Below are 16,287 nucleotides of genomic sequence, written 5' to 3'. Positions count from 1 at the left end.
AGCCTGTTGGCACGGTCCGTGGGTGTGGCTTGAGAGAAGGCTGGCAGTGGCCAGGCTCCTCCTCTGCAATCCCTGGGGCTGGGCAGGAAGCAGCAGAGAGAGGAGCCGGACAGTGGCGTCCTTGGGGTGTTCGTGGGTGCTGAGGTGTCCTGGATTGGCTCTACCCTCCTCTTTATCTCATGTCCCAACACCACTGGCTCTCCAGCCTGTTCTGACATCACACTTAGGACTCCAAGGAGGAGTCCAGGCTGGCGGATCAAATTCCCTGTTTCCAGACCCATTTCCAGCAACTGGAAGCTCCAGAGCTGGCTGAGAAAGAAGAGGCCCGAGTTGTGTGGGGGTTTAGGGATCAGAACAGGGCACCCCACATTGAGCCTGAGCCAGGCACCTTCATGTCCTGGAAACAGACTGAGGCCTGTGTTTGGGGGACACCAGGCTCATTTGGCCAGTTTTGGGGACCTGTAATAAATAAACCAAGCATTTTCTTTGGCTCAGAAATGGAGGCCAACTCCTGCCTTGTTGGCACTTGGAAGCAGCCCGGCCCGGGCAGTCTTAGGGCTGTGAAATAGACTCCAGTCCTGTCTTGGGAGTGCGAAGGAGGCTCACCCAGGCAGTTTAAGGCTCTGATCAGAGATCCAAAAACCTGCATTTTGGGGCTCAGGGCAGACCCCAGACTGGTGGGAGACGGCGGGACCCAGAGGCCGGAGCGAGGCAGCCCCAGGCTGTGGGGCAGGCTCAGATGTGCGGGGTGGGTTCGGGGGCATTTGCCTCCCGGGAGCTGCTCCTTCAGGCGGTGGGAGGAGATGCACGGGCCTCGTCCTCCTGTCCTCTACCCCTCCGTGCCTCTCTATCACCCAGATGCTCGTTGCAAGGAAAAAAAATTAATAGGAATTACGCCACAGACAAATGCATTTACAGCAGAACTGGACAGATCTGGGCAATGTGGCCAGTCCATGGAAATCAAACTGGTGACCATCCAGGGGGATTTAACGTTGGATACCTGCAGATTTCATTTCCCAGAAACTCAAATTTTTTTTTTTTTTTTTTGGCACCTCTTGCTTATATACTCCTTCGCTGGAAGAGGTCAGTTTGCCTTTTTAATGACCAGATTACCCAACATAGGGAAAACCAACCAGCATTCCCTGAACACCTCCATCGCTTCCGTATCCATCGGCAATCAGGGGCTGGTGGACAGCAGCCTGTCCTGAGCAGGCTCCTTGATGACCCTTGAGGTCCCTCCTGTTTTAAATGAATGTGCTACTTAATTTTCAGTCAAAATAAAACCCTCTAAACAAAAGTAAATATAGCAACAATTTTAATTTGAGCAGCTTATTGGTTCTAAATAGTAATACAAAAGCAAATTTATACCACGGGATACATTCCCACAGGGTACGGAGCAGGCTTTGGTCTCCACTTTCCTGGACTTTCCCCAATTCTTCAGTCTCCTAGATAAATATAGCTCTTTTTATCTCAGTTTTTTTCTTTCTACTGAACATCTGCTGGAGAAGGGGGGAAAACTTCCCCCTCCCTCTTCTCCTAAAAAAGGTTACGTTTTAACTACTTTTTAAAAATATTGATTACGGTTTCAATTTTGCCAGCACGAATCATACCTATTTATCACACTCAACCCAAACCGTTCTGGGGTTCCACGATGGTTCTGTGATCTCTCCTTGCTTTTATTTTGCATCGTGTCCTTCTTTCTGCTCGCAGCAGATGGCGCCGCCTGCCTTTAAAAGAATTGGAAGTGTCCCGGAACACGGATCAGCCCTGCCGCTCGCTAAGTTGTTTTTAAAACTAAAACAGACAATATTCTGCGAAAGCTGTGACGAAAATTCAATACTGGGGTGTTCCACGGGCTAGGCAGGGGAAGCAGAAAGCGATTCCCTGCAAATCTCAATTCCTGGCACTGTGGATATCCTGCTGATTACATAAATAACACCTCTCCATCTGAAACCCTTTGGATCCCAAAGTGAATTCGCCACGTTTTGGGCTTCCAGGCAGAGGGGATGTGAATATGGGAAAGTGATAGAGAGACAGAGAATTGCAGCAGAGTGTGTGTGTGTGTGTGTGTGTGTGTGCAGGGAGAGCTGGAGTAGGAATTTCAGACAAAATCCTCTCACCTGGATACAGGATCCGCTCTCTTGGTCAGAGGTTTCTCTATCTGTGGCTTTTCAGTGCATCCAGCTCCAGGGCCCCCCAATATCCTGGGATTTTGGGACTCCACCTGCTGCATCGCATGTGGCAAAACTGCTGGAGCTTCTTAGACTCCATTTACAGTACATGATGATTCCATACAGAGTTGTTATAATTTCACATTGCCATATGCTGGAAAAGAATTTGTTGGTTACATTCATCTTGGGATAATGTTTTGTTCTCTCAAATTTAAACGATTTATTAAACGATTAATTTTTAAACTATTCCAGGAATAAAAAGAGGAGTAGAATAAAAAGAGTGTAAAAATAGAGAATTTATTGTTATTAAAGAATAATTCCTACACCCATCAAATCATTAATTGGAAGCCTGTTCTCCTATAATCTGTCCTTGGGATGCCTTTTTTTTTTTTTTTTTTCCCAGAAAAACCTTATGCAGAGGCAGGTAAGGCAAAACCTGTCATTTCAGCTACAAGAGCCACCTGATTTCACCTGGGCCCCACAGACTTTTTCCCCCAAGTTCCTGATGTAAAAGCTGGAATTTCCTGAGAGCCTGGATTTAAACGCTCAGTAGGTAGGAGCAGAGATGCCGCTGTGCCAGGAGCACTGAGAGCACAAGGGGAAATTTGGACTATAATGGGTGGGGGGTGTCGGGGGTGGCACCTGCAGAGGTAACCGTGAGTCCCTGACCCTGGGAATGCGCTTCCCGAGGCAAAGGGATACATCAAACAGAGCAGGGAGGCTCTGCAGTGGAACACATCCGAGAAACTCTTCCAACCAGGCACCCCGCCAAGCCAGCGGCGGCTGCAGGTGACAGCGCTCAAGCTGGGGGCCTGGCTTTGGGCTGGGCTCTCCACTCCCTCCTTCCTCCCGTCCCTCCTCCGTGCCTGAGGCAGGAGCTCCGGGAGCCCTCTCCCTGCGCCGGGGGCTGCGGGCTCGCTCCTGCCTGCGCGGAACCGGCGGCTGCGGCGGAGCTCCGGCGCCTGTAAGCGGGGTACCCTGGGGGATCGGGCCGGGGGCTGCCTTTGGCTGGGGCTGGGCTGTTCCTGCCTCCCTGCCGTGGCTGGGAGCTGAGGGAAAACTGCAGGAGCTTTGCCAGCAACAGGTCTGTCTGTGCGTGTGAGAGCTGGAAGGCTGGTTCCACTGCCCGGAGGTGCCCTGACTTACTGGGGGTGGGGGCACAACGCTGCCTGCACGGGGATCCTGGTGATGCCAGGGACCTGCCTGCTGGAAACAACCCTCCCTCTGCTGCCGCAGTTGGTCCGGGGCTGCACCAAGGGTGGAATACGGAGCGGTTCATGCACTGGAGGGGGACGGGGTTGGCAGCAGGTGCCCCTGACCCTCTGGCTTTGGGGTTCCAGAGCTGAGGGATGCACACAGCCCCCACCAGCACCTGTGTTGCAGCTGCTGCTGGGAGGGCCAATCCACCTGGGCATGGGAGCTGGACCACTCTGCAGAGCTCCAGGTTCGGGAAAAGATGAACCTGGGGCTGTTCATTTTCCCCTCAGTGACTAAGACATCATTTTATTTTGCTCTTCTATCAGTAGCAGGCACCTCCAGTAGGAGAAAACTATCTGGAGATTGAAGTACCTTATGTTAGCTTTTAAATCTGAACCATCCTAGGGGCTGCAAAGTATAAAATGCAGTGAGATCCGTTTGGGGTGTTTTGCTGGAAAAAGGGAGATTGAATGTAACTCTGAGCAAAGGAGGAGCATTTCCTGAGGCTGGCAGGTAGGCACCTGTAAGATGGCACCTCATCCCAAAAGAATGGACCTGTGCTGCTGGGTTTTTTTCCAAATGAAAATCCTAGCAAGGAAAACTTACTTCCAGTCTTGGCTGTTTGGAGAGCTGTGGGTTGCCGCTGTCATTTACTGAGCAGAATTGGCTTCAACTGGAGTCAAACCAAGAGGTTTCCGAGGTAACCTCTCAGCGTGTCAAATCCCTGATATCAATCAGAGGTACCTATCCATGTTATCCAGGTAAGGCTTAGAATTTGGTGTTAATGAAAATCACTGGGGCAGCAGTAAATAGAAATTCAAGAGCACCAAAAGGATTCAAATCCCTAGAGCAGGTCACAGGAAAAAAATAAATCAATGAGTACTTAAAGTCCCTGCGTGGGTGCAGATGGCAATGTAAAAGGGAACAGTCAGAAGGTAGGAAGGTAGAGGGAGAGTTCAGCCCTTCCACAACCATTATCTTTCTGGAGGGGTGACACTGCATTTAAACCTCTGCTGTCACCTCCACAGACAGCTCTTCTCCTGTGCAGCCTGCACAGTTATTTAAGACTGGAGCCTCTGGCCAAGTCCACCATTGGCCTGTGGTGAAGTGTTAAGGATCCAACCCCATCGGGCTGCACAGGGTGCTCACCTGTTCTGCCCTTGGGCCAGGCAGGCTGCTCTGCCTGATTTCTAGTGAGGCACACTCCAGTATTCCACAGCCCAGGAATTGGGCAAGGGGTGAAATGCTATTTATTGTCACAGCTCGAAGTAATGATGCCCTGTGTGACCAGGTCATGGGCTGTTTGCTCTCATGCCTGTGTCATAGAGGGCAGTGGCAGTTCCGTGCTAAAAGAGATGGAAACCAAACAATTCCATGGCTCTTGCTCATTTTTCACTCCAAGCAGAAACATCATCTGGTGCAAAGAAGCCTTGTGATGTGCTCTGTGCCTTGGAATTGGTTTGGTTTTCTTCTGGTCATTCACTTTGCAGTGATTACAGGATCCTCTGTGCCTCCCCTTTTGAGGGGGGTCATAAACCACCTGCTGATAGTGCTGCCTCCTCTACCTGGTGAATTAACGTTTGCTGGCTGATGGGCTCCTAAAACACTTCTTTTATTTGCCAATTCTATCTTCTACTGGGACTATCTCGTGATTGTCCCAATTTTCAGGTGTGGGGTTTTTTTTATTTTTTTTTTTTTCCTCTTTCTACCTGTTCCCCAATTACTCTCCTCAGTTCCAGTGCCCCAAATGACAGGGCTGACTCATGAGCAGAGGCTGAATTGAAACGTGCAATTTAGGCGGCTCATCTCTCATTAGTGAGGAATTTAGTGCTGCCAAGAGCCCGGCAGGGATCATTGATTTAGCTGTTCCTACAGACTAAACCCCAGCACTCACTGCTAAACGCTGCTGGAGCATCTCTCCAGGGAAAAACTGTGACCAGTCCAGATATTTTGTGGGGTCCCTGCCCAGTTTCCAATGACGGATGAGAAACCGCTACTTGGAGACTGAATCCTGGGAGAACTTCAGTAATTTCCTACTGAAGCTTTTAAAACAGGGAGTTGCTTCCAAGGTAAGGCAGCTAAAATCTTATTGCTTGCCAGGCTTCTCAATAAAGTGGTGGCATAAGTGTGCCTGGGTGTGGAAATCTTACTTTAACCTGATTTCAGGGAACAGTTGGCTAAGATTTTAGTTAAAATTTAAAACAGCCTGTGACACATCAAATTGAAAAAAAATATTCAGAAGATTAAAGGTTGACTGAGCATGAAGTGGAAAAAAAAAAGGTTTAAATTACAAGGAATAGGTAAGCAGTCTTGGCTCTAATGAAGCAGGGTGGAAATTATTTATATACATACATATGTATGTATATATAAATATATATACACAGAGCCATAAGAAACTTGTGAATGCCTCACCTGCCATTTGCATCTCCTGATTTACATTTGTGATTTGGCTTTGGAGTGAAATGTTTTCTATTCCCAGTTCAAGTGGATGAGTAATCTGCAACTAAGTCTTGTGTTTATTACAGTCATCCTGCTGATAGCCTTGTTTTTTATCATTTGAAGTCTGAGATCTTTTAAAAAGAAATACCTTGACAAACTATTTTCTTTGGCCCCAGCTCAGACTATGCAGATAAATGACTCTGAGGGGAGGATAAGCAGTTTAAGCCCTTTGAGAGGAGATCTGTGTGCAGCTCTGAGATTGGCACATCTCCCTGGGATTGCCCATTTCAAAAGGAAAAATTTGCTTCTCAAGGTGCACTTGTTTTTCTTTATGAAAGTAAATGTCAGTAAGGAAAAAATATTTGATTGCAATTGGCAATTTTTAGGGTGTGTTTTCTTCCACAGCTCCTTCCTCCCATCTGAAAACCTACCAGGGTATTCGGGCTTATTTGTAGATAAACTCCTGCTATTCTTCCAGTCTCTAAAGTTTCCTTATTTTTCTTTCAGCCTCAGAGCATTCTGTGAGAGTATTTTACACATAAAAATTAAGATATCAAGATGACAAACCCAGCACAGGTTGTGCACAGGGGTGAAGCAGTGATGGCTGCTCTGGGGGATTTCTTCCACGTGCCCAATTATAAAAATAATTTTATCACTTCATAATGATTTTGAACTTCTATTTTAAATCAAAAGCTGACTTTCTATATCCAGAGGTGCAAGATTGTCCTGGTCAGGCTGTGAGATGTTACAAAGTGTATTTGTCTATGGAGGCTGTGACTGGGATTCCAGCAGTGTTTGGAAACCCAATGTGTGTCAGGGCAAGTCTTCACTCAGGGAGCCTCCAACTTTATCCCTTTGCAGATTTTCTCTGGTATATTAAATGAAGAAGGGAAGCCTTGCTCTTATCAAATTACCACATGGGAGCAAATTACTGCTATTTGTCATCTTATAACAATTAGGTATTGCATTATTTTTTTCCTTTTCTTAGATGATTTATGTTTCTGTCCTCTGTGCCCCTGTCAATTATTTATCACTGCTTGTTTAGCCAGCAAGGACGCTGTGAAAACACAAGACACCAGTTTAATTTCTCCTTCCAGCCAATCCTCCTCCCCCTCAGCTTCAGGATAATAAAAATCCGTGGAGCTTTTCCATTTCCTGTGATCTGCAGTGTTTGTACAGCCACTTCCCTTTGCCTGCCACAGCCAAAATTTCATTAGTGCAACTGGGATAAGACTCAGCTCCAGTTTTGCCTCAAGGCTGTTTATAACTTCTTGTTTATCAGTTATGAACCAAAACTATTCCAGAGATCATTACTGAAGAGATTAGATGCTGCTGCTTCACAACATGGTGTCAGAAAAAGAGAGAAAACACAAGATATGTATCCAAAATAATGATTATTCCATAATGATTATTCCTCCTGCTTTTAGTGTGATAAGGTACAATCCTGTCAGGGAATGACCAAGAACTTCTGCCTTAGATCATCAGAGATGCCTTGAAAAGCCAAACTCCTGCAGGTAAGGAAGGAAAGGCACCTCTGCCTCACCTGCCGAGGACAGCACAGGGACAGCTGGGGACTGGGAATGTGGTGGGAGGCAAAAACCACCTTCCCTTGGCCATAGGGTCTACCTAAAGCACGTCCTCTGGGAAGCAAAAGATTACAGAAGAAAATCAGTGGATAATAATAATAGTAATGTGAGGAAGAGTAGCAAAGAGGGCAACAGTAAGTCTAAGGGAGCAGGAGGAATGCTGGCTTTTAATGGGGTGAGACAGTATCTCCTGGGATTTATAAATCACACCTGCAGGTCTGGGATTAAAGGAACAGTGTCAACTTGTATTGTCAAATACCTGTACTTGCATTCTGCCGGTGCTCCCCATCTTGAGCCCAGGTTTGGGTGCAAGTACACCAGTGCTGCTTCCTTGAGGGATCAGGAAAATTGCCATTAAAGAACTTCTGACAAGGCTGACCGAGCTCTGGCTGGTGAAAGCATTTGGCACATCAGACATTTCAATAAGAGTACTTCCAATACTTTTGAAATCATGTTGAATGAAAACGAATAAAGATAATCAAGCCTTTCTCCATAGGGACAGCCCCACGGAATGTACAACTATTCCTTGTTCAAACCTACAAGCAGCCAGTTTTTGGTGAGAGATTCCAGATTTTTGTCTCCCTACCTGACTGTGCAGGCATTTAATAAGTATGTAAAATAGAGACCCATTAAAACACTGCACTGCTGCTAAACAGACATGAGAGACCAGAACCTGATGGGTTTTCACTGCTCTGCTTGTTCCAAACCTGAGGCACAGCAGAATAATTTTTTTTTTTTAACTGCACTTGCTTCCTGAAAGCAAAGCACTTGCAGGGACTTTGCTGTTCATACAAGCTCATCAGGACTTGGATACTCGTGCCTTTTAAATTTAAATTCCATTTCTATTAAGGAATTTGAAACATCTTAAAAGCACCTACACTTATATTTTAATTTCATGCTTGCTGCCACAAATTAAATTTGCTGCTCTTTTGTAAGGAACATTGTACCCCTGCTTCTTAAGGCATCCTCATCTGGGAGACAAAATTTATGTGGAAAAAGGTTTGGAATGCTGCCTCCAAGTCAAGCTACCTGCTTGGAAATGTAGCTCAGCATGTTTCAAACGTAGTGTGATCCTTCTTGATTGTAGACTTGGAGTTATGTGAGCAGAGAATTAAATCAACCAACTGTACACAAAACCATCTCATGTTCATGATATGGTACTGGATTTGGATACATGCAAGCAGAAGGTTTGTGCAGCTTCAAAAAGGTTTAATCCCTATTTTTCAATGATGAAATTAGTGACTTTTTTGTGATTGTTGCTCAGCCACCTCACCGTTGCCAGAGTGCATGTGAGCTTTACACTTATTTCAGTACAGAGTGTACCCAAAGCAGATAACAATGCTAATTAATAATAATAATAATAATAATAATATCATCACATTCCTTCATATCAATTGCAAGCAGACTAAAATGACCTCTTTACAAATATCTTTTAGAACACAAGGAAGAAAATGGACTCCAACTCTTCATTGGATTTGCCTCAGGTGCTGAATTACAACGGGACATACAAGTACCTTTACTTGGAAGGGAATGTCTCCTATGTGGACTTCTATCTCCACCAGCCTTCGGTGGCTGCTGTCTTCATCTCCTCCTACCTCCTCATCTTCCTCCTCTGCATGGTGGGCAACGGGGGGGTTTGTTTCATCATCGTGTGGAGCAAGCACATGCACACGGTCACCAACCTGTTCATCCTGAACCTGGCCGTCAGTGACTTGCTGGTGGGGGTCTTCTGCATGCCCACCACCCTCCTGGACAACATCATTGCAGGTGGGCTGGGCCCCTGTGAGGCAGGGAGAGCTGGGGGCACATGGCAGAGGGGCTCTGTAGGCATTCTGAGTCACTGCCATTGATGCCTCATATTTTCAGATTCTGTGCTGCTTAGGTGTGGTTCTGAACCTCACAGTAAGTGCTACTAAGCTCTCTTCACAGAGTAGGTAGGCAAGACAAATCCTTTTCCTGCTGAGGACCAAGAACAACTTTCAGCCCAACAGCATAAACAATGGGGGACTGAAGAGAGAAAACAAGAAGGATGAGGCCTCACAACCTGAAGCTGTAATTGGACAATTAAACCCCAATATGCAAATGGACCAAAACTTATAAAAATGTAAGACCTCGTGACCAGTCAGCCATTTTGTGACCATTCTTAGTCCACCTTTGGTGTAGCCCTGGTCAAGCTCCTGTCCTGCTCAAGATGGATTCTGGAGGCCTTTCAATAAATATCCACTTTATTCTTAGCTCTGTCCAGTCTCTGTTTCAGGTCAGCCTTCCCAAGGCATCACCATCAGAGGTGAGGTTGAGTGGAAGGTGCCCCTGCCCATGGCATAGCGTTCCTGGCCATGGTTGGAACTCCATGATCTTTAGGAGTTCCCTTCTAATCCAAACCACTCCATGAGTCTATAATACTACTCAGGAAATGGAAGATGAGAGCAAATGATTTTAAGCAGAATCCTGCAGTGGGATGGCAGCAATTCCAACTGCCTATTTCCTTCCAGGATGGCCTTTTGGGAGCCTGGTGTGCAAGATGAGTGGGATGGTCCAAGGAATCTCTGTTTCTGCCTCTGTCTTCACTCTGGTTGCCATTGCCGTGGACAGGTAAGATGCTGTGGACTCTCTTAACCATCACTCCCATCTCCCCTGGCCCAGTGACCACACTGAGCCCATTCATTAACCCTCTCAACACACCACAATAAATCAGATGCATTTTGCTCCTATGGCTGTTAAGGAAAATAAAATGTGGCCAGGTCTAAAGAACAATTTGCTCCTCCACTGGTCTCTCTTAAAGATGGTGAGACTGGGCTATCCTAGCCTGCCTGGAATTGGTTTGTTCCTCAGCCATGAAGCTGGATAGCAGAGGTGTTAATACCTGCCTTGGTTAAGAGAAGCAGCACAGGCAGCAGCTGATAGGGAGGAGGAAGAGATGATTCCCTCTCTGCTCTTTGAAAAATAGGCAATTTAAAATGTGCATGCATCCTTGCCTGGGTAACGAGGCATTCCTTTAACAGCTCCTCCGGTGCCCTTGCCACAGGTTCCGGAGCATTGTGCATCCGTTCAAGCAGAAGCTGACCATTCCCACTGCCGTGGCCATCATCGCTGTCATCTGGATCCTGGCTGTGGCCATCATGTGTCCCTCAGCAGTCCTGCTGCAGGTGCAGGAGGAGAAGCATTTCCGGGTGCTCCTGGGCTCTGGCAATGCCACCCGCCCGGTGTTCTGGTGCCGGGAGGAATGGCCTGACCCGGGAATGAGGAAGATCTACACCACGGTTCTCTTTGCCAACATCTACCTGGCTCCCCTGTCGCTCATCGTGGTCATGTACACCAGGATCAGCATTTCCCTCTCCCACACGGCCATGCCAGGGGCAGGGAAGCGCAGCCAGGAGCAGCGGCACAGCGTGTGGAAGCGGAAACAAAAAGTCATCAAAATGCTCATCGTTGTGACTTTGCTTTTCACCCTGTCCTGGCTCCCCCTGTGGACCCTGATGCTGCTCTCGGACTACGCCAGCCTTTCTGACCTCCAGCTGCAGCTCATCAACATCTACATTTACCCCTTTGCTCACTGGCTGGCCTTTTTCAACAGCAGCATCAACCCCATCATCTACGGCTTCTGCAACAAAAACTTCCGCCGGGGCTTCCAGGCCATCTTCAAGCTCCAGCTCTGCTCCAGGGCAGCCTGTTCCCTGCCACGCCCGAGCACTGCCATCCTGCCAGCTGCCTGCTGCCAGGCGGATCGAGCCCCTCACACAGCTGTGGAGGAGAGGAAGCCAGATAAGAAAGGAAATAGGGTGAGTAACCAGCAGCACTTGATCATGGCGGATCTCAAAGAGCCCTGAAACAACGGGATCAAGTGAAACACTCTGAATCTCTCAGAGCAGCTGAAGCAGGGCTGCATAAACCATATTTGTGCTCACATTTCAGCCTGTGAGTAATCCCTTATCCTGTAACTCTCATGGACTGAAGTGTTGCAGACACGGTCTGGAACCCACCAGTCCCTGGATTTTCTTGTGGTTGTGCTCCTTCCCAGACATTGTGAATGCCAGCTGGATCCTGCTCCAAATGACAAAATCCAACATTTTCCATTGCATTTCATTTATTCCCCTTTGTTGTTGTTATTTCTGTCATATCCATTATTGTTGCAGCTAGAGAAGCAAATACAAGTGGAAATTTGGGAAATAAAGGATAGGAAGTAGGGTCTGTGCTATGTTTTTTGGGGAACTCAATTTGATGTTGTGGGGGATGCGAGTCGCCCAAAAAGATGAAATTTCCACATGAGCAGGAGAGAAAACACTTGAGAGCCCATTGGATCGGAGAGACCTGAGCAGGTACAAGAGTGACATTGGAAGCTCCTGGAGTTGGTGAGGAATGAGATGTGTGCAAGGACCAGCACAAGGCCCTACAGGAGCCAGATCCCTGGTACAGTCATTCACCGGGGCAGTCCTCCTCCAGGTGAGTGGGAGTGACTTCCACATTATGGCATTCCCTTCGCAATGATCATTCTCTTCCCTACAGGTTATGTAAATTTTATCTTTAAAGCTTTACCAACGAATGCACTAGTGATTACCTCATTTTACCTCAAAACGTTCATCTTCTGCAGTGTAGACTACCTCAAATTTGCTCCAAAAATTTTCCCTGTCAGTCCACTACTTGTTAACTCATTTTTATCTCAAAAATGTTAATTTTGCCTAGAGAACAACTCAGATTTTATGCCCAGGAGGAAGAAACTTTTCTCCCACAAGCAAACACCTTGCCCGAGTCCATACCCAATTCAGGAAACACAAGGTTAGTGCTCGGCCCTGACACAAAAGACAGGAAAGCGGCGTTTTGCCGGGATTTGCGACGCAGCGCTTCCCGCTCCCCTCACACGATCCACGCGCGGGGAGTGGGGCGGGAGCGAGGCTCGGCTCCCGCTGCCCAATCAGCGCTGCGATCGCCTCACGGCACCAGCCAATCCCGAGCCGGCCGAGGGGATATAAGCGCCGGTGCCCGAGGCGGGAGTTCCGACTTCACTGGTTTGGCGCTGCCCCTTCTTGCTTCAGTGAGGTTTAATGGATCTATTTACGATGTATGGAAATTGGAGTGATGTTTCAGTGTGCTGGGGTGAGTAATGTGCTGTGAGGCAGGTATTCCGTGACCCCAGGTAAAGCTACGGCAAGGATGGGAATCTGTTGATCTCTGAGTTTGCCTGGCATCCCAGAGCCTCTCTCCGTTCAGATTATGAGTGGAATATTTTCTAAGTCGGTTATTTACTGATCTTTTTTAGCGTTGAATTAATGCATTTTGCCCATTTCGTGTCTTTTAAGCCCTAGGTAGCATTTCCCTTGGGGCTGGTGGAGTGCTGAGGGTTGCTGTTGTTGCTGGGAGAGGCAATTGCCTTGTGAAGCTTTTCTATAAAACATAACTCTATGACATCATTGAGTTTCTACGATAAGAACAGGACTTACTTATTGGGAGTCCAATAGAAAACTGGGGTGTGTTGGCAAGGACTGGGAAGCACACAGCTTTTTTCTGCCTTGATTCCTCCGACCACCAGTTTCTGTCTGTTTGCAGTAGTAACTTCATGAGCTCATGCTCCATCACTGATGATATCCAAGCTGTTCTTTAGGCCTGAGAGCACCACAAGGAGCAGAACGTGGGCTTGAGTGTGTTGAAACAATGCCAGGAAAACATAAAGCTCTCAGAAAACAGCACATAAAAAACTTAAAATAAAAAATTGTAATGGCAAGATACAACGTTAAATCCAGAGTATTCGTGGTCACTGGAGACAGTCCAAATGAGCCATTTTGCTTGTGTTACCAGTCCGTGTAGATCAGGATGTTCCCCACTCCCTGAGTCCCAAAGTCATAGGAAAGACGAGATGCAAATCAGGATCAAAGGAAATTTGTCAGAGTTAATTCTTCAGTTGCAGTGATTGGAGGAGTTGAACAGATGGGTCAGTGACTCCCTTCACTTCCATCCATGCTTTAGTCTCCAGTGCTCTCCTTCAGTGGGGTTCAGCATTTCACATAGCCCTGGCTCAATATATCAAGTATTAGACAATTCTACAAAACACCCCCAAAATATACATGTGCCAGAAAATAGTCTGGTTTCCTCAGAGGCGTGATGTAGCTCAAACTATGCCTACCTTCTCAGCAGATTACCCCAGTCAGGAATTTTATACCTTACCCTGAGGAGTTAGGAAGAGGTGCACAAACCTGATTCCATGACCACACGAAAATTCAGGTTTCATTCGGGAAGAAGCCCTTCCCACCCCCGGGGACAAGCAGAGTGAAGACACAAGGGATCCGAGGCAATACCTTCAGAAAACCCACTGCAGAAAATACACAAATATTCAGCAGCAGTTCGGCCTCTGGCCTTGGGTTGCTGCACTCACTGCCGCCACACGGCGGCCTCGGAGGAGCAGTTTGCGAAACCTGGGCTGAGTTCAAAGCCCCAAAACCATCTCTTGGCCAATCGGACCGCCGCGTTGCGGTATTTCTGCCACGGAAAGGCGGTGTCAGGTCTGGGGGGGTTTGTTTCAGTCTCTGTCGGACACTGTGTGAGAACGCCTTTGACAATGTCAATGCTGGTAAAGAGATCCAGGATGTCCCAATTAACAGTTTAGCTCCCCTAGTGCCGTGCTGGCTGCGGGTTTGGGTCATTCCTGGCCGCAGGACACTGTGGCAGTGGGGAAGCCGGCAGCTTGAGCTGCTGCGGTGTCCCAGCCACTGTTTGGTTCTCCAGTGAGGAGAAGCATCCCTGCTTGGCTGGCGTTTCCCTGCAAGCACAAGAGCCCAGGCCTGAGGCTACTCGGCGTTTGTGGGACACCATGCTGGTGTCACCTGCCCTGGGCACAGTCACCACAGCTGCCCAGAGCCAGGAGCATCCAGCTGAGGGATCCAGGAGGAGGCAGCTCTTGTTTTCAAGGAGGTGAGAGGTGGAAGGAGTGTTTTCCAGGCTAGGAAAGAGAGGTATCAGGGAGAATTTCAGCTCCCAGCAGCTGGATGGACTCGGGGCTGGTGAAAGCACAGGGTGGCACAGGGAACCCTAGGGCCATCAACAGTTCAAATGAGCCAAGAGATGAACATTGGAAGACTGAACAAAACAGATGGTGGAGTTTGAACAAGAACCAGGGAACTGGAATTTGCCTTTCGGCATTGCTACATTCGGTGTCTTATCTCTGGGCATGAAACTGGAACTTGAACATGCCCACAGCGTGTTGGGGGTCAGTCGAGCTGAGGGAGCTGCTGAAATGACAAGTTGTCTCTGTGTAGAAACAGCTGTAATGCTGGCTGCTGCTTGTACGCTGAGAAAAGAACATCAGGAGGCTGGAAACAACTGGAAATTTGTTAAGAAAAATGGGATGGACTTCTTCTCCAGGTGTCTAAAAATCTCTTTTGGCTTTACTTTATGAATTGAAAACTGAAATGCTTGTAAAGGTGTTGGTATTTTCTTTAATTTTTGGGGAGGTTTTGATTCAGTGCTGTTATTGGAGCTGCTGTTGGCTGAACTGATGCTCCTAATTCACCTGTAAGGACATGGCTTGATTCCCTGCTTCTCACAACTTCTACAGGAGATGGAATTCCAGTGGTACCTCACTGGAATGCTTGTGGTGTTCCTTAGAGGAGCATTTCTGCCTGCAGTGACAGTTCTGGTTCCAAAACAGAGGGAATTTGGATGTGAAGGTTTGGGTCAGTCTGGAAAGTTCCTTGAGCCCTAAGAGTCATGGCAAATGTAGCACTAAAAACTCCAAATTAGAAATAATCAAAAGGTGAGCCAGTTCTCAACAAACTCAACTTTCAAAATTATTTTTCAAGATAAGATTGAAATTAACTTGGCAGAAAAACCCCCGTGAAGCAAACCACAATGAAAATACCTGTGAGCAGAAACAGAAAGGAATTCCTGCTGCTCCTGATGTCCTGTTAAGAATTGTATTGCCCCGAGCCCAGGTGCTGTTTTAGTGGTCCTGTATGCAGCTCTTGGCATTGGAGCTTTGTGTTTCAGCCCAGTAAAGTCCATTTCACTGCTGAGTGTGTGTGATTCCTGTCTGTCATAAACACACTGGTCAGTTACTCCAAAGTGATTCCCTCCTTGAACTGATGGATGACAGGACTGTGACCAGATGACCTCTTATCCTGGAGCATGTCTCTGCTGCTCTCAGGAGAGGGTGGTGCTGAGCTCTGTGAACAAAGGACAAAAGTATTCCAGCATCCTGGATATCTCTTATCTAAAGTCCAGTGGCAAAGGATAACTCACAAGTGGGCTCTGGGATGATGATGGTTCTGTTAAAATTAGGCAAATAATACAATAAGGAAAATTGGCATCCTTTTTATGTCTGAAAGTGGTTTGAATAAAAATCCTGAAGAAGGGCACTTATATATTTAATGTGGCTTGTCACCTCTCCTTTTTAAATGAAAAGCTCTATAATAATCAATGAGAACAAATACGTGAAAGCCAGGAGCTTTTGACTTTCACAGTGGACTTAATTTTCCTTTTCTTCACTCTTTCAGGACAGGAGAAATCATTGAATTCGACCCAGCTGTGCCAAAACTTTTGGCTTTGAGCGGCCAAAGCCAAGAGCCTCCAGCCCTGATGGCCTGCACATGCTGTGGGGTCAGTCACAGGGACACATCTCCCTTCTCCTCTCTGTTGGGATTTACTCACTAGGAAATGTCAGCACAGCTCTACTGGTTACTGGGGGCTGGGGAAATATCCATTTATCCTTGTGTCCACCGTCCATTGACTTGTGGATTCCAAGGACACTAGAAACAGGAGGGGGTGTGGTGCCAGATCTGTGTCACATCAGGTTGTGTTTCCCTCTGAGAAACACATGCCAGTAATTTTTACAGAGGAAAAATTATTAGCAATTACTTTTGATTCATGGGCAATTTTCTTTGGAATTATCAACCAGAGAGTGTATCAAT

General features: G+C 47.2%; 1 protein-coding gene across 1 annotated transcript; it reads left to right on the top strand.

Moving 5' to 3' along the window:
* Window positions 1-4,655: 4,655 nt before the first annotated feature.
* On the top strand, window positions 4,656-11,731 carry NPFFR2 (neuropeptide FF receptor 2). Its single transcript, XM_066318326.1, has 4 exons — window positions 4,656-5,437; window positions 8,830-9,160; window positions 9,886-9,985; window positions 10,419-11,731. The coding sequence occupies exons 1-4, from the start codon at window positions 5,351-5,353 to the stop codon at window positions 11,218-11,220; spliced, it is 1,320 nt and encodes a 439-aa protein (XP_066174423.1). The 5' UTR covers window positions 4,656-5,350; the 3' UTR covers window positions 11,221-11,731.
* The last annotated feature ends 4,556 nt before the right edge of the window (window positions 11,732-16,287 follow it).

This window comes from Sylvia atricapilla, chromosome 4 (assembly GCF_009819655.1).
Source record: "Sylvia atricapilla isolate bSylAtr1 chromosome 4, bSylAtr1.pri, whole genome shotgun sequence".
Classification (NCBI taxonomy): Eukaryota; Metazoa; Chordata; class Aves; order Passeriformes; family Sylviidae; genus Sylvia; species Sylvia atricapilla.
This window is presented reverse-complemented; position numbering and strand designations above follow the sequence as displayed.